Genomic DNA, 18,021 nt, shown 5'->3' with positions numbered 1-18,021 from the left:
TAGGATTAATTTGTATTACCATAGTGTCTAGTAGCCCTAGTCATGGACCAGGACTCCATTGTGCCAGGTGCTGTACAAACACAGGACCCACAGGGTTCACAGTTACCTCACTGTTAAGATTTGGTGCTTTATTTCCGGTTTGAATTTTTCTGAATTTAGGTCCACACAGGGGCCAAATCCATCTTGGCATGAGAGAAAGCAACTCAGCTGAAATCCATGGAGTTGCATCTGCTTACACCAACCATGGATTTTGCCCACCTTTCTCTCTCCCAGACCTGACATATCCACTGCATCAAAGGCATTGACTGAACACTGGGAACATCATTTATTTGCTCCCATGGCCCAATAATTGATGGTGCATTCGTGAAACCAACAAATTATTTTACTTGTTTCTGGGCTTGTTTCTCTCTGTTGTTTTTTAAAGAATATTGTTTTGGTAAAACACATACTTCCCCCAAGCCTTCTCTCCCAACTCAAAAGGAAGAAAACTTGAATTTTGATGGAAACCGAAGGCAAGCTGGTTAATTCTTGTGTTTACCTTTTGGGTCTGGTTTTGGCTCGAACCAGAAACACAAGAATATCTGTGGTAGTTTCATCTTAATTGCTCCATCCAGCAGGTTATGACAAAGTCTGAGATGCTCCTAGACTCAGCCAAAGCTTTTCTAGACCTACACAGACAGAATCAAAGCCAAATGGAAAGTGTGATACCACTGATGATGTCATTCATCTGTGGGTTGTACGGGGCTTTGGGTTCCCTTGAGATGAGGGACACTAGAGATTCACAGATACTAAGGTCAGAAGGGACCATTATGATCATCTAGTCTGACCTCCTGCACAACGCAGGTCACAGAATTTCACTGACCCACTCCTGCGAAAAACTTCTCACCTATGTCTGAGCTATTGAAGTCCTCAAATCGTGGTTTAAAGACTTCAAGGAGCAGAGAATCCTCCAGCAAGTGACCCGTGCCCCATGCTACAGAGAAAGGCGAAAAACCTCTAGGGCCTCTTCCCATCTGCCCTGGAGGAAAATTCCTTCCCGACCCCAAATATGGCAATCAGTCTGAGCATATGGGCAAGATTCACCAGCCAGATACTACAGAAAATTCTTTCCTGGGTAACTCAGATCCCACCCCATCTAATATCCAGGTTCCATTCTTTTTGGGTTCTTATCATGGCACCCAACACTGTGGCATCCATGTGATTATGACCATTATTACATTTAGAATAGCAACAAGCGACCCAGTGAGGGGTTAGGCCAGGTGCCACCATGTGGGTCAACTGGCTCCTGAATCCCAGCTGCCTGCTCAATAAGGATCCATTGTACATTACAGCTGGGCAGGTGGCTGGCTGAGATTGCTGCCGAATGGGCAGCTGGAGTCACCTATGAATTGTGGACACAGAACTTAGCACAACAGGGTGCTGGTCTAGGATTAGAGCTCCTAAGGGTTAGGATAATACACATAAATAATAATGATATCACAGCTAATCCTCCTTCTCCTGTGTGCTTTTGCCACTCAGCTCTTGCCTTAGATGAAGATTGTGCATTTACTGGGCAGGAATGGGCTTTTATTGTTTGCCTGGAAAGCACCCAGCACGATGGGGCCCTGGCTAGACCGAGGCCTCCAGGTGCTAACGCAGTGCACATGCTCAGTAGCAACAGCCTGTCCCACTTCTCTGCTGTGGTTTTGGTGGCTGTTCCCTCTCCTAAGAGATGTCTGTCTCTCTCCAGGTACCTAATACCAAACCACACGGAACCCGAGACAAAGGAGCTATTTATCCATCGCTTTACGGGAACACAACTCGGCCTATAGGCTTTTCCTGAATTGCTCATTGTGACCATCTGTTGCTCATGGCAAGTGACTGGGCAGCCGAGTCACCTGGGGCACGATTATTTCCACTCCCTGACTGGATGAGTGAAAACAGGGATGGAGTAAGTCTGGTGCAAACAGCAAACCCCTCTTTTCATGCACCAGTTCCCTGCGGGAACTTCTTTCTCCCTGCTCAGAATGGGAGGTGGACAGTGACGCTGCTCCAAAGGAGGCCTGCTTCCTGCCCCAAGCTGCGTCTGAGTGGAAAGGAGCTGAGAGTGCATTTTGGGGACTGCTCTGACAGCTCAGTTATCGCCTTTGATCCCGGCAGCCCGAGATGGGAAACGAGCAACACACCAGGCTGTAAGCTGGGAATCAGATGGCTCGGGGGCTACCTGTTCAAATCTTGCTTCGCTCTGTGGTGACCACATCGCATTGTCATCGGACAGCTGTTTGGTGGCCTCACTAGTGGTCACAGCTAGGGCTACCAACCTGCCAGGATTGTCCTGGAGTTTCCAGAAATTAAAAGATTAATCTTTAATTAAAGATTGTGTCATGGGATGAAAACCCCAGGAACACGTCCAACCAAAACTGGCAAAACCTAGTCACAGCCCGTGTCCTAAGCAAAACGTTCAGTGAAGCATCATTTTAGTCGGCATGGACTCTCTTTCCAATAGCAGAGGAGCCAATGGGCTATATGGACCATGGAGACCATACTCCCTTCTCCTGACTTGAGGGAGTCCCTGCAGAACATGGGTAGGACACATCCATGCTCTGCCCTGGATAATCTGTGGATAACAAAGGCTCTGTTCCAGCGCTGTCAACCGGGCACCTCTCCCCAGCACTACCATCCAGGAACTAAGACAGGCAGCCTCGTGCCACACTAAGAACCAGTCAAACCGCCCGCCCGGCTCTGAGAGCCCAGCGCCGGCCAGGGAAGTTACCTATGGTGAACTCGTCAAAGGTGATTGTGGTGGCGTTTCTGCCCAGGGCATTCGTGACTGTCAAGGTCACCTTGTACTTCACCGTGGAGAACAGCTGGAGATATCTGATGTGACACCTGTTTTTGGGGAAAGCGTCTTTCTCACAGACCAACTCTCTCGGGCCATGCCTGTCAAAACCAGAAAAGAAGAGAAAACAGGCATTACCCTGAGGATCAGCACTCAGCTGGACAGGCTCACTGGGGCCCAGGATTGGTGCCATGCTGGCATCCCTGTGCTCCAGCCTGGCCTTAATTATCATGCCTCTTCTCTGCTCAGACCTGCCCTCAGCCTTAGGGAGGCTCGTCACTCCTCCATCTTCCCCTGGGCGGCCCCCTCTTTGGCTCAGACCTCAGGTGCACCGTCACAACTTCTGCCTGGATCCTGCCATCACCCCGGTGCGAAGCTGCAACCCCACCTCTGGGGGCTACAAGGTGCCACGCCAGCTCCAGCACCCAAGAGGTTACCTCCTTCCAAAGGGGATGCCCCAGGCTCACGTGCCCTGCATGACTTTAAACCATCGGGAAAGGGGAGTTTGTGCTGATTGACAGCCCTGGAGCCAGAAACCCATTGATTCATCCACAGAACAAGGCCAGTGGGCAGCTGCAGTGCAAACTTCCCTATGCGCCCCGCTCCACCTGGATGTGGAGAGGAGCCAGCAGCTCCCTGTCCATACGCAGGCAGGGTTAGGGCCAGTGTTAATCCTGATTTGGAGTGGAGTGGACTCCTCCCTGTGAGGATGGAGATTACGAACTAATTTCACACAGGCCAGCCGGTGGCCACCTCACAGGAAGCAACCAGCACCGGAGAGCTGAAGGGCTGCCTTCCCAATTCCCTCATCCGCCCAGCCCGGCAGTGGTACTGCTGTCTGTGATGGGAGAGTCTGTCCTTTGGGCAGTGTCTAGGGACCACCACAAGTTCTCCGTGGGCCCCTGCGGGCAGGTAGCTATGTGATCGTGTAGGAATTGCCAGAAGCAACACGGAAATGGATGACGCTCCCCCCTGTAGCACCAGCTGCGTTCCAGCAGGCCAAGAGGGCTGGGGGAAGCCTAGCGATGTGATGGCACTTGGCCAAGACAAATGAATTTAAACCGGAATAGCTGGCAGGTGAATAGCAGCTGGGAGCTATTTCCCCATGTGGAGAAGGAGGTGGTGTGGACTGGCCCTGACGCCCAGGAATAGGATCTGAATGGGCTCAGGGGTGACTCAGTTAGGAGTCACATCCTGCACCAGGACGCTGGTTTGGATGTCACCGGAACGTCACTGCTGTGCACAGCTGGCTGGCCCATTTCTGGGACATGCAGCAACACCAGGGTATCTTTTAGGTGCTCTGTGTCTGTGCTGTGAACCTGGGGGCACTCCAAGGAGCGACTCCAGATTTATTCCAGATTTACCCCTCAGCCCAGAGACAAAATTGCCCCACACAAAGATGCACCTCTCCCCTCCCCGCCCCCCCGGACCCAGGCACTTACATGACGGTGATATTGAAGGTGTTGGGGATGTATGTGGGACTGGGCAGGTGCCAACTGCAGTAGAATCCCTTGGGGTAGTTGTTGGATCGACACATCAGCACTGGCTCCTTGGGCGAGGCTGCCGGGAAGCAGAGACCTAGATTACTAATGGGGACGTCCTCATCACTCTGGTCTGTGCGATGGAGAAAGCGCGGAGAGGTGGGGACGCGCTGAATGCAAGAGGATTTCACTGCCGTAATTGTGCAATGGAAACTCTGACCCAGGAGGACCTCACAGGCCCAGGCAAAAAACCCAACCCCTGCCATCCGGCTTCTAACTCTAAAGACCTCCATGTGGCTTCCTGTATTGCTTGGGAGGGCCGGATTCTACGCTGCATCAGAACCTGGCCAGCAGATCACCCACAGGAGGCATCCCTAGACCCGGTTCCCTAATTGGTGTGTCTACCAGCTGGCTGCCAGCCCCTAGAGAGGGCATAATCCTCGGAGCAGACGCACTCGAGGTGTGTGTTAGCCCTGCAACTTATCACTGCCAAAGCTGTGCAACTCACACACATACTTTGGGGGCTGGGCCTAGGACCCTGGAGCTTCTGCTGCCAGAACAAAAACTTCCGACACATGAGCAAAAGGAGCTCTCCTTGAGCTGGTAGCAATAATAGGTCTCTTATCCTCTCTGTAGAACGCACACACACACGCACATGTAGATAGTACATTCCAGCTTGTCTCGGCTGGACGTTATTCTCATGTAATGGACATAACAATCAAGCACTGCCCACTGGCCAGTGACACACTCCAATGAGACAGAAGAGATTCACAGAGGTCAAGGCCAAAAGGGGCCCCTGCGATCCTCTGGCCTGACCTCCTGCAGAACACAGGCCAGAAGACATCGCTCGGCGATGCCTGCCGTGGTCGGATTTCCTCTTCTCCTGCTCTGTGACGTCAGCTTTGAGAACATGGGCAGCCCACCAGGCTGAGCTACATGCGTGCGATTGATGTGTTATACCAAGATGGCATGCGTGCAGAGAGGGTGGTGGCTACGGGGAAACTGCTGGAGCCCAAGTTTCATTGACCTGTTCTGGGGTTGAACTGTTTTCAGGGCCAGAGTGAGAAACCCCAGAGACCCACTGGCACCCATATTTAATGGAGAGCGCAGAGCCAGGGAACATTGCACCCAATGACTATTATATCCATGCACGACCGCCTGCTAATGCCCTGCTAATGCCCTCTCCAGGAGGAGCGAGCTTTGCTGAGTAATTGCAGAGTTTCAGTTCTGCAACCCTCATCCATCTCCCCACCTCCGCTTCCCTCTTGGTGCCTGATGGCTGAAATTAGATGGTAAGTGCTCTGGGGCAGGGACCTCATCTTCCCATCCCCACACCTCACACACCTGCGGGTGGTGCAAAATACAGAACCAGGTGTGCCGTTACGAGCTCTCAGGCACAGTGTCTGCAGCTGTCTGTGCCCAGGGCGGCCGTCACTTGTGTTTGAGACCGTGTTGTGCCTATGGGATAGCACAAGGACTGTCCTCTCTGGACAGCGTGTTCTGGCCAGACCCAGAGGACCCGGTGGGAGCACGCTGTTCCATCTGCCTCACATTATTGAGAGATTTGCACACCAGAGAGAGCCCGAAGGTGACAATGAAAGCACCAGAAGCAACAGAGAGCATGTCCTATCTAAAGAGAGGGAGGAACTGGGGCCACGCAGCTTAGGAGAGAGGGAAAAGCTGATGGTCTGTAAACGGGCCAAGACAGGGGGAAATGAAGGGTACGCGTCAGGACCAGTCTGCGTCAACACTTTGGTCAGCAGAACTGTTTCACCAAGGACAGCAGAAAACCCGGGTCATGTGAGAGAGGAATGTGCGTACGCATTGGGCCAGGAGAACCCCTTCCCCTGTGCTAAGACCTGTGGCTTGGCCGTGGCTTCTTCAGAGGATTAGAGACGTTTCAGATGGGAAAGGTCTGACCATAGTTCACCCATCCCTAGTCGTGGGGGCCGGGCCCACGACTACGAAACCACAAATAATAAAAGCAGTGTAGCTGTAGCCACGTCGGTCCCAGAATATTAGAGAGACAAGGTTGGGCAGATAATACCTTGTATTGCAGAAGCTGGTCCAACGAAAGATATTACTTCACTCACCTTGGCGCTCAGATAATAAAAGGTCAGAGTACATGAGCATAATGGTCCTTTCTGGCCCTAAAAAGTCTGTATCTATGCACTTTGCTGATATCTAAGCACCTGCCTATGCAGGTCTAGACAGCTCAGGTGTTTGGGTGGTATGCCAGCATGGATGTACACTTCACTCTATAACTTGCTCCCACTGCAACAGAAACAGACATAGATAGATTTTCTACTGCTTTGTCTAGTTGACCTTTAGAAGATCCAAGCCCCGGGGCTCCCACCTCTTCCCTGGGGAGCAACACCACAATCTACTACAGCTTGCTGTCAGGAAGGTCTCTGATATACGTCAGCCCTGATTTGTCATCTCCTCAGTCCTGCTCATATCCCTGAGCATGACAGTGAAGAATTCCTAGCCCTCTTTGAGTAAAGACTGTCTTCCATAAGCAAAGAAGAAGAGCCAATATGGCCTCTACTCAATCTACCATCCATCACTCCCAAATAGCCGTTGACCAGGGTTAGACCCCACTGCACATGTCAGCACTGGGCTCCCAGAAACATCAGCCCAACACCCCACTCCACTCAGGCCACCCCTTGGAAACAGAGTCCAGAACAACGATGTTCAGAGCCCTCCGTGCGACTAGTCACAGCGATGAGAGAGATGCCTCGCCCACGACAATCGTGATCTCCCCTGGCAGCACCGTTCCACTGGGACAATGGAACTGCCAAGCCAAAGGGGGACTCGTGAGCATGGGACTTGGGCCCCAGGCCTCTGCATTGGAACTCATTCCCACTATGGACCCCACGCAAACCCTCTGCAATGTCAGCGCACACTCGCACCAATGTAAATACACAAACACAGTCATAGAATCATAATCATAGAATCATAGAATATCAGGGTTGGAAGGGACCTCAGGAGGTCATCTAGTCCAACCCCCTGCTCAAAAACAGGACCCATCCCCAATTAAATCATCCCAGCCAGGGCTTTGTCAAGCCTGACCTTAAAAACTTCTAAGGAAGGAGATTCCACCACCTCCCTAGGCAACGCATTCCAGTGTTTCACCACCCTCCTAGTGAAAAAGTTTTTCCTAATATCCAACCTAAACCTCCTCCACTGCAACTTGAGACCATTACTCCTTGTCCTGTCCTCTTCCACCACTGAGAATAGTCTAGAACCACCCTCTCTGGAACCACCTCTCAGGTAGTTGAAAGCAGTTATCAAATCCCCCCTCATTCTTGTCTTCCGCAGACTAAACAATCCCAGTTCCCTCAGCCTCTCCTCATAAGTCATGTGTTCCAGACCCCTAATCATTTTTGTTGCCCTTCGCTGGACTCTTTCCAATTTATCCACATCCTTCTTGTAGTGTGGGGCCCAAAACTGGACACAGTACTCCAGATGAAGCCTCACCAATGTCGAATAGAGGGGGACGATCACGTCCCTCGATCTGCTCGTTATGCCCCTACTTATACATCCCAAAATGCCATTGGCCTTCTTGGCAACAAGGGCACACTGCTGACTCATATCCAGCTTCTCGTCCACTGTCACTCCTAGGTCCTTTTCTACAGAACTACTGCCTAGCCATTCAGTCCCTAGTCTGTAGCTGTGCATTGGGTTCTTCCGTCCTAAGTGCAGGACCCTGCACTTATCCTTATTGAACCTCATCAGATTTCTTTTGGCCCAATCCTCCAATTTGTCTAGGTCCCTCTGTATCCTATCCCTGCCCTCCAGCATATCTACCACCTCTCCCAGTTTAGTATCATCCGCAAATTTGCTGAGAGTGCAATCCACACCATCCTCCAGATCATTTATGAAGATATTGAACAAAACCGGCCCCAGGACCGACCCCTGGGGCACTCCACTTGACACCGGCTGCCAACTAGACATGGAGCCATTGATCACTACCCGTTGAGCCCGACAATCTAGCCAACTTTCTACCCACCTTATAGTGCATTCATCCAGCCCATACTTCTTTAACTTGCTGACAAGAATACTGTGGGATACAGTGTCAAAAGCTTTGCTAAAGTCAAGATACAATACATCCACTGCTTTCCCTTCATCCACAGAACCAGTAATCTCATCATAGAAGGCGATTAGATTAGTCAGGCATGACCTTCCCTTGGTGAATCCATGCTGGCTGTTCCTGATCACTTTCCTCTCATGCAAGTGCTTCAGGATTGATTCTTTGAGGACCTGCTCCATGATTTTTCCAGGGACTGAGGTGAGGCTGACTGGCCTATAGTTCCCAGGATCCTCCTTCTTCCCTTTTTTAAAGATTGGCACTACATTAGCCTTTTTCCAGTCATCTGGGACTTCCCCCGTTCGCCACGAGTTTTCAAAGATAATGGCCAATGGCTCTGCAATCACAGCCGCCAGTTCCTTTAGCACTCTCGGATGCAACTCGTCCGGCCCCATGGACTTGTGCACGTCCAGCTTTTCTAAATAGTCCCTAACCACCTCTTTCTCCACAGAGGGCTGGCCATCTATTCCCCATGTTGTGATGCCCAGTGCAGCAGTCTGGGAGCTGACCTTGTTCGTGAAGACAGAGGCAAAAAAAGCATTGAGTACATTAGCTTTTTCCACATCCTCTGTCACTAGGTTGCCTCCCTCATTCATTAAGGGGCCCACACTTTCCTTGGCTTTCTTCTTGTTGCAAACATACCTGAAGAAACCCTTCTTGTTACTCTTAACATCTCTCGCTAGCTGCAGCTTCAGGTGCGATTTGGCCCTCCTAATTTCATTCCTACATGCCCGAGCAATATTTTTATACTCCTTCCTGGTCATATGTCCAGCCTTCCACTTCTTGTAAGCTTCTTTTTTATGCTTAAGATCCGCTAGGATTTCACCATTAAGCCAAGCTGGTCGCCTGCCATATTTACTATTCTTTCGACTCATCGGGATGGTTTGTCCCTGTAACCTCAACAGTGATTCCTTGAAATACAGCCAGCTCTCCTGGACTCCTTTCCCCTTCATGTTAGTCCCCCAGGGGATCCTGGCCATCCGTTCCCTGAGGGAGTCGAAGTCTGCTTTCCTGAAGTCCAGGGTCCATATCCTGCTGCTTACCTTTCTTCCCTGTGTCAGGATCCTGAACTCAACCAACTCATGGTCACTGCCTCCCAGATTCCCATCCACTTTTGCTTCCCCCACTAATTCTACCTGGTTTGTGAGCAGCAGGTCAAGAAAAGCTCCCCCCTAGTTGGCTCCTCTAGCACTTGCACCAGGAAATTGTCCCCTACGCTTTCCAAAAACTTCCTGGATTGTCTATGCACCGCTGTATTGCTCTCCCAGCAGATATCAGGAAAATTAAAGTCACCCATGAGAACGAGGGCATGCATTCCAGTAGCTTCCGCGAGCTGCCGGAAGAAAGCCTCTTCCACCTCATCCCCCTGGGCCGGTGGTCCATAGCAGACTCCCACCACTGCATCACTCCTGTTGCTCACACTTCTAAACTTAATCCAGAGACACTCAGGTTTTTCTGCAGTTTTGTACCGGAGCTCTGAGCAGTCATACTGCTCCCTTACATACAGTGCTACTCCCCCACCTTTTCTGCCCTGCCTGTCCTTCCTGAACAGCTTATATCTATCCATGACAGTACTCCAGTCATGTGAGTCACAAGCCTTCTACGCCCATGGAGCTCTACCGCCTCCCGGTGAGAGACAGAGGAGGGGAAAAGGCTCTCGTCATTTCTAGTTTACACGGTTCAGGAGGTGTTCAGTCACTTTAGGGATGGGGACTGATGGACAGACAGGAATCCTGGTGGGACCTCCAGTCCGCAGAGTGCCTGCGAAGAGGCTGTGGGTGTTGATTTGATCTCACCCATGGGGAAATCTGGCCAGACCCATCTCCCTTTGCGGTCAACTCCCATCCTGGGATGCTCCTGATTCTCACGGGTGTGCGCCGTGCCCTGCAAGGTGGAGTCTGCAGCATAGACGACGACTTCCCTTCTGCCCAGTGGGTGCTCCACCCCCTGCCCTGGCCCCGCCCCATCCTGCCTCTTCCCGCCCCTGCTCCGCCCCCATTCCACTCCTTCCCCCAAGTCCCCGCCTCCTTCCCCAAGTCCCCGCCCCTTCTCTGCCTCCTCCCTGAGCGCGCTGCATCCCCGCTCCTCCCCCTCCCGCTGGGAAAGTCCTAAACCTCACCAAACAGCTTTTAGGTGGGGGGGGCGGGAAGCCCTGGGAGGGAGGGGGAGAAGCGGGGACGCAGTGTGCTTGGGGGGGCAGAGGGGGAGGCGAGGCGGGGGCAGGGGGAGCTTGGCTGCCGGTGGCTGCCGAGCACCTGCTAATTTTTCCCGGTGGGTGCTCCGGACTCGGCGCCCGTGGTCTGCAGGTGTGAACAGGGCCCTGAATTCACAGGGAGGCCGACACCCCTTCTCTGGGTCTGGACGGGGGAACGTGGCAGCTCAGCCTGGTGGGATGCCGAGACGGGTGACGAACGTGGCGAGAGCCGCTCCTGCCTCCCCATCCCGTCCCTGGAGGCCTCGCCACGCCATATGCACAGAGCCCGCAGACTGGCAGAGCTTCACGAAAGCACCAGCATTGCACAGGACATCACCAGCCTGGCAGGACGGGTTTATGAGCACACACATTTCAGCCTCTCTGTAGATAATAACTAACCATGATAACCCAGGAGAGCTGTTGGCTCCTGTCTGGTGCTCATTACATCCAGCTGAGCAAAGGCTGGGTCTCCTGGGTGCACAGCCGCTGGAGACCGTTTTGCTCACACTGAGCAGCGAGAGGCACAGCAAGCAGCTCCAGATACATTAAACCAAGCCGCCAATGGCTCTTTCTTTCCAGAGGGTGAAACTCCGCATCCCCCCCGCGAGCAAATCGCTCACTGTGCCCAGTCCGGTGTGCAGAAAACGCTCCGGGGAAGAGACCAGCCTGCGCCCGCTCCAGTGACAGCTGGGGTGGCTTTCCACATGCTCCAGGCTGGGAGTCTGCATTGCAAACCAGAGCTGCTGTGGACGCCACTGACATTCTCCCAGGGAGAAGAAGAATTTGCCCTCCTGTGTAGCCACTTCCAGCCAAAGAGAGAGAGAGAAACTGAGGCACAAGGAGCTGCAGCGGCTTGCCTGAGGACACTAACTAGGTCTCCCAACTTGCAGTCCCGAGGCCATCCTTCCCCCTGGTCTTCGGGGCGTTGTGTCTGTTGGGAGAAAGCAGCCCCTCAGCATGGCACAGACCTTGGCCAAAGCACTGAGGAGGATGGAGAGGGAGAAGAAACCTGCTTTGGTATAAGGCGTGTGTCTCTCCTGATGGCTATTTCAGCCCTCAGACAACAGAGGAAGGCCAGAATCTGGGCAATGAGCCCCACGGTTAAATAATTCAAGCAGACCCTTTGCAGAAAACCAGTTCAGATCATCGCAAGGCCAGAGACGATGCCGAATTCCCCACCTCTCCTGCCAGCCCCTTAACCCCTTCGCTGCCCGTGGAGCGAGCACTTAGAACCCACGCGGCCGCAGACCGTTGGCACTACGGTCGCGTGCCATCTTTCTCAGAATCCCACGGGAGCTGGAAACAACCACCAGGCTAAAAACATGTGGCCCCTAAGTACCCACCTGATGAAGCGCGTAAGGAAGAAGGGGCGAGGGGGGCTGAGGACCAGCCTGTTGTATCTCAGAGCTACCACATGGTGGCAGTAGCTCATCAGAACACTGTTACTTGGGGGCCACCAGCACAGGGCCCACGGCATTCCACGGAGAAAAATCAAATACATGGAGTTCCGAAAGAGGGCGGGGAAGCCCTAGAGACTGGGGTACCAGGGGGCTGGCAGCGCCCGCTGCAGGGGGTGTGTGCAGTGATGGAGCAGAGCCCAAAGACTGGCAGAATCCAGGGGCTGAGCTGGGGGACACACAATGATGGGCTCAGAGCACAGATGTTTGGGGTATCAGGGATGGGGGTGCTCTGGCTTTCCCCCCCTGCAGCGAGGATGTTTAGGATCCATTATTCATACGAAGAAGCTGATTCCAGCCGTCTCCTCTGTCTCCACCCCAACACTGGCTCCTGCCCTTCTCATTACAAGCATCCTCTGCAGCCCTCTTCGGCTTTGACTCGATCCGCGCCCCACCTCCCTTCCCAGGCCTGTAGAGGCAGTCAAAGGCTAGAGCCGCTGCTCCGAAAGGACAAGCTTATGCACTGCTCAGCAGCCTTTCCACCCAGCCGCCCCTCACACTAGGCTTCTGACTCACCAGCATTCGCGAGCAACCTGCAGTTCTTCCTTGGGGTATTTGTTCCTGGTGGGGGGGAGAGGTAGAGTGGCAGGGGACATCCGCTACTTAGGAAAAGCAAAGGGCCCAGCTAAATTCTCGGTATGCAGAGACAGCACCAGAAATGTGCTGGGCACGTGGGACCCTGTCCGGAGCCGGATACAGCGTGAAATCGCCCCGCGCCTCCCTTGCAGAGACAGCACAGAGGGATCCTTTGCCAAGAATTCATCCTCGGCTCACCTCGGCCTCATGGAGAGGCCCGCATGCTACCTGCACCACCCTGGAAGGTTGCCTGGCCTGCAAATATCATTAATTAATCTTTAACGAGACTTTAATTAGCCTATCTGAAGATTATTTATCTCCTCTGTCCGGCGGCAAGCCTTGTAAATTGGATCCAGCTATCAGCAATCTTTGCTAATTCCTCCATGCCCTGAAGATGGTTGGAGATTTGCAGGCTGGGCTTAGAACTTTAGTTCTGCTTTTCAGCAAGAAGAGAGGGCGTCTGAACAGCCTCGCTGCTGCATTATCACTCGGCAGCCTTTGAAGGACTTGCAAATATTGTTAGTCTGTTTGTCTTCACAGCAACCCCCTTGAAAATTCTCTCCGTCTGCCTGCTCAAGTACAGAGGTGCATGAGCACTGTGTGCAAAGAAGGAAGAAAGGATAGATAGATAGATAGATAGACGGGGGTATGGGCAGTGATGAGCTGCCAAAATCTTAACAACGGGTTCTCTCCTCACCCCACGAGGGGGTCGTTGTCCACCCCTGCCCCCCCAGGACTCCTGCCCCATCCAACACCCCCCCACGTTCCTTGACGCCCTCCCCCACCAGGACCCCTGCCCCATCCACTGCCCCCAGAACCGGGCAGGAGGGTCTCATGAGCCACCATAGTGGGTGCCCACCCCACCTCTAAGAGCCAGAGGGACCTGCTGGGGGGCGAGGTGGGGAGTCCCGGTGGTGCTTACCTGGGGCAGCTCCCAGGAAGCATCTGGCAGGTCCCTCTGGCTCCTAGGGGTGGGGTAGCATAGCTGCGGGGGGAGCAGGGGGAGCAGCTGCTCCCCCCACTGATCACATCAAAAATGGCGCCTTAGGCACCGACTCCCTGGGTGCTCCGGGGCTGGAGCCCCCACGGGGAAAATTGGTGGGTGCAGAGCCCCCATCAGCAGCTCCCGGCCCCACGCCTGGCCCCAGCTCACCGCCACTCCACCTCCGGGGGTGGGGCGGGGAGCTGCCGGTGGGGGCTCTGCACCCACCAAATTTTCCCCTTGGGGGCTCCAGGGCTGGAGCACCCGTGGAGTTGGCGCCTAAGGTGCCACTTTTGGCCGGGTAAATTTAGAAGCCCTTTTAGAACCGGTTCTCCCTCGCGGAACCACCGGCTCTAAAAGGGCTTCTAAACTTAACAACCGGTTCTAGCGAACCGGTGACAACCGGCTCCAGCTCCCCACTGGGTATGGGGATAGACAGATAGACAGATGTGTATGGGGGATGGAAAGAGAGGGAGAGATGTGGATAGGGTTGGTTAGATAGACAGATATTGCCAGACTATCTTAGATCTCAGGTCCATCTAGTCCAGTATCTTGCTACCAGCGGTACTCAGTGCCATCTGCTTCAACGGAAGGTGGTAGACCCCTGCATGGCACATTTCCTCCGAAACCCTCATAATTTAGAGGTCAGCTCATGCCCTGAGCCAGGAAGGGTTATGTTCTGTGTTCAAAATGTTTGTTAATTTTTAAAAAAATCATTACTATAACATTCCGGCGATCTTTGTGTTACACTTGCCCAATCCTCCTCTGAATCCTGCTCAGCTCTTGGCCTCTGTAGGATACTGTGGCAATGAGTTCCATAGGCTAATGGTGTGTTGTGTGACAAAGCACTTCCTTTCGTCCGTTTTAAATTTGCTGGCATAAATTATCATCTGTCATGGGCTTGGGAGTTCTGTTACCAGGGAAATAAAAATAGATCCACATGTGAAGCTGGGGAAATGAGAGCCCATGTGACTTTCTCTGCATATCCCCTGCTGACAGCACAGAGTGTGCACGGCTGAATTTACGCCAATACCTTAATACAGCAGATAAGACTTTTTTCCTGTTTTTAAGCAAGGGGAAGAGCAACAAACTTTTGGAATGTCCTCTGGGCTTGGCAGCAGGTGGTATTTTTGGCAAACTCAGAGAGCAAAAGAGGCTCAAGTCAAAGACAATGAAACGAGGCCGGTAACCCATCTGTGCAACCAAAGGCACATTTCCATATGAAACACTGTGGCTGCACATTGTGCCGGTGTACTGCCTTTTCTGATATCTGGGAAGGAAGCAAAGTGTACACTGGCCTGAATATTACATAGAGCTGCCCCTCTTTGAACTCCTGTCTGTCCCAGAAAGCTCAGTGTTTAAGACAGCAGAATGACCCAGTGGATAGAGCACTGAACTAGGACTCAGAAGATCTGGGATCTATTCCTGGCTCTGCCACTGAGCTACCGGGTGACCTTGGGCAAATTGCTTCAGCCTCTCGTGCCTCAGTTTCCCCACCTGTAAAATGATGATAATAACCATGGTGACCTCCTTTGTAAAGCACTTGGGATGAAAAGGCAAGAAGCAGAGTCTACAGCATCATATGACACTTGCGTGGATTGAAATAAGTATTGTCAGTAATGCCAGCTAGGATAAAATTACAGGGGCAACTGACCCGCCTGTGTCAGGGAAGGCCGTGGCCAGAGGTATGCCCCTCCTATGATGGAATCAAGGACAATGAGGTGCAGTGTGTGTGTTTGAGGTGAGGAGAGGTCATGCCTCCTTCTGAAGTATCCAACATTAAAAGAGATAAGGAGACTGGACTAGATGGAGCACCAGTCCATGGCAGGATGCCAGGAGGATGGATATCGAGTCAGGTGGAGTGCTGGTCCATGGTGGAGCATCAGGAGGAGGGATACCAGGCCAGGTGGAGCACCGCTGTAACCCACACACCTCCTGGATGCGGTGTTCTGTCCCATCTAGTGGCATCCGAGAGAGAGAGAGAGAGAGATTAATGAGTCTGTTCTAGAGCCTTAGCTAACAGCCGTATGGCTTTCAGCTCATGCTGTAGCGGCTCATGCATTTAGCTCCAGAGGTCCCCTGTTCAATCCCGCTCACCAATAACCAGGGTCTGTCGGTGTCACAAGTTGGGGCTCATCCAGGATTTCAGCTGGGAAGTCTGACGCGCGGGACGCGCTTCCTCCACTTGCGGAAGTATGTCACTCACTCACCTTCTGGGTGTGGTGTTCTGTCCTATCTAGTAGCACCGAGACCACTGAGACAGAGATTAATGAGTCTGCTCTACAGGCAGTTGGCTTTTAGCTCATGCACTAAACTCCAGAGGCCGCAGGTTCGATCCCGCCTGCCAACGACCAGGGTCTGTCGGTGTAACACCAGTCTGTGGTGGAGCGCCAGGAGGAGGCATATCAGGTCAGGTGGCCAGTCTGTGGCGGTGTGGCAGGAGGATGGATACCGGGTCAGGCGGAGCGCTGGTCTGTGGTAGAGTGCCAGGAGGAGGGATACCGGGTCAGGCAGAGCACGGGTCCATAGTGGCGTGGAAGGAGGAGGGATACAGGATCAGGCAGAGCACCGGTCTGTGGCGGCGTGGCAGGAGGAGGGATACTGGGCCAGGTGGAGCACCGGTCCGTGGCAGCGTGGCAGGAGGAGGGATACTGGGCCAGGTGGAGCGCCGTCTGTGGTGGAGCGGCAGGAGGAGGGATACCAGGTTGGGTGGAGTGTCAGTCTGTGGTGGAGCGCCAGGAGGAGGGATACTGGGTCAGGCAGAGCACCGGTCCGTGGCGGCGTGGCAGGAGAAGGGATACCAGGTCAGGTGGAGCGCCAGTCCGTGGCAGGAGGAGGGATACCGGGTCAGGTGGAGCGATGGTCTGTGGTGGAGCGCCAGGAGGAGGGATACTGGGCCAGGTGGAGCGCCTGTCTGTGGTGGAGTGCCAGGAGGAGGGATACCAGGTCAGGTGGAGCACTGGTCCGTGGCGGCGTGGCAGGAGGAGGGATACCGGGTCAGGCGGAGCGCCGTCTGTGGTGGAGCGGCAGGAGGAGGGATACCAGGTCGGGTGGAGTGCCGGTCTGTGGTGGAGCACCAGGAGAAGGGATACTGGGTCAGGTAGAGCACCGGTCCGTGGCGGCGTGGCAGGAGGAGGGATACCAGGTTGGGTGGAGTGCCGGTCTGTGGTGGAGCACCAGGAGCAGGGATACTGGGTCAGGCAGAGCACCGGTCCGTGGCGGCATGGCAGGAGGAGGGATACCGGGTCAGCTGGAGCGCCGGTCCGTGGCAGGAGGAGGGATACCGGGTCAGCTGGAGCGCCGGTCCGTGGCAGGAGGAGGGATACCGGGTCAGGTGGAGCACTGGTCTGTGGTGGAGCACCAGGAGAAGGGATACTGGGTCAGGCAGAGCACCGGTCCGTGGTGGCGTGGCAGGAGGAGGGATACCGGGTCAGGTGGAGCGCCGGTGTGTGGTGGAGCACCAGGAGGAGGGATACTGGGTCAGGCAGAGCACCGGTCCGTGGCGGCGTGGCAGGAGGAGGGATACCGGGTCAGGCGGAGCGCCGGTCTGTGGTGGAGCGGCAGGAGCAGGGATATTGGATCAGGTGGCACTCTGGTCTGTGGCAGTACATCTGTTGATATGTTCAGGCCCCCCACACCAGGCAGAGAAGTTTCCATTTGCAGCACTGAATGGTTCTGAGTGAACTTGTTACCTCTCCTGTAGCCACCACCCCCACTTCCAGAGGGCAAGGTAGGGCTGCCAAGGGCCCCCAGGGCTCTGCATGCCCCAGCTCTGCAGCAAAATCCTGGCCCACCCCTTGCCTCTAGCAGGCAGAGCTCATCAGCCCATCCCATGCTCTTAAGAAGAGAAAATAAAGCAGCACACCCAGATCGATACAGGGCTCCTTAATGCTATGGCTGGAGCCGGGCCAGGCTGCCAGGCCTCTGGAGAGAGAAAGGTGGGGGCTGGGGGGGAAACAAAGCCATCAAGGGAATGTTAGAGACACTATCTGTGCTGAGGCTCCGGAGTTCCGTGGGTCACCCCCTGAGGCAGAGCCCCCCAGGGGCTGGGTTCAGAACAGTGTGTCCCACGGGTTGCTTGGGGAACTGCTCGCAGGATGATAGGGTGGTGCAAAGCAAAGTGGGGAGTTTGAGGAAATGTTTCCTGTTTCCCACCTACCAGGAATGGAAATGATGGGAACATAGAGAACAGGAGTGGCACGTGCCCCATTCCAGACGCCTCTGCGTACCCCATGGCCGCACGCAAACATCCCCTCAAAGCCGGAATCCAGTCGCTGGTGTCATGTCCCTTCCTCTCAGTGGTTGGTAGCTGATGACATTCTGATCACTAAATCCATCCCTGGCTGCTCTCCAGCTCCTCCAACCATTTTTTGTCCTTATTTCCAGTCATAAGGCCCAGTTCTCTCCTGGGGACAGCCTGTGC

The 18,021-nt window shown here is 53.9% G+C and overlaps 1 protein-coding gene across 3 annotated transcripts in view; it reads right to left on the bottom strand.

The window, feature by feature from the left end:
* Positions 1–18,021, bottom strand: part of CNTFR (ciliary neurotrophic factor receptor) — a 462,459-nt gene that overhangs the window by 64,628 nt on the left and 379,810 nt on the right. For all 3 annotated transcript variants that reach the window (XM_073343357.2, XM_073343356.2, XM_073343355.2), the window contains 2 exons: positions 4,261–4,378; positions 2,753–2,919 (listed from right to left, as the gene is read on the bottom strand). In XM_073343357.2, coding sequence (XP_073199458.1) covers positions 2,753–2,919; positions 4,261–4,378 — 285 coding nt within the window. The remainder of the gene's footprint in view (positions 1–2,752; positions 2,920–4,260; positions 4,379–18,021) is intronic.

This window comes from Lepidochelys kempii, chromosome 5 (assembly GCF_965140285.1).
Source record: "Lepidochelys kempii isolate rLepKem1 chromosome 5, rLepKem1.hap1, whole genome shotgun sequence".
Classification (NCBI taxonomy): Eukaryota; Metazoa; Chordata; order Testudines; family Cheloniidae; genus Lepidochelys; species Lepidochelys kempii.
This window is presented reverse-complemented; position numbering and strand designations above follow the sequence as displayed.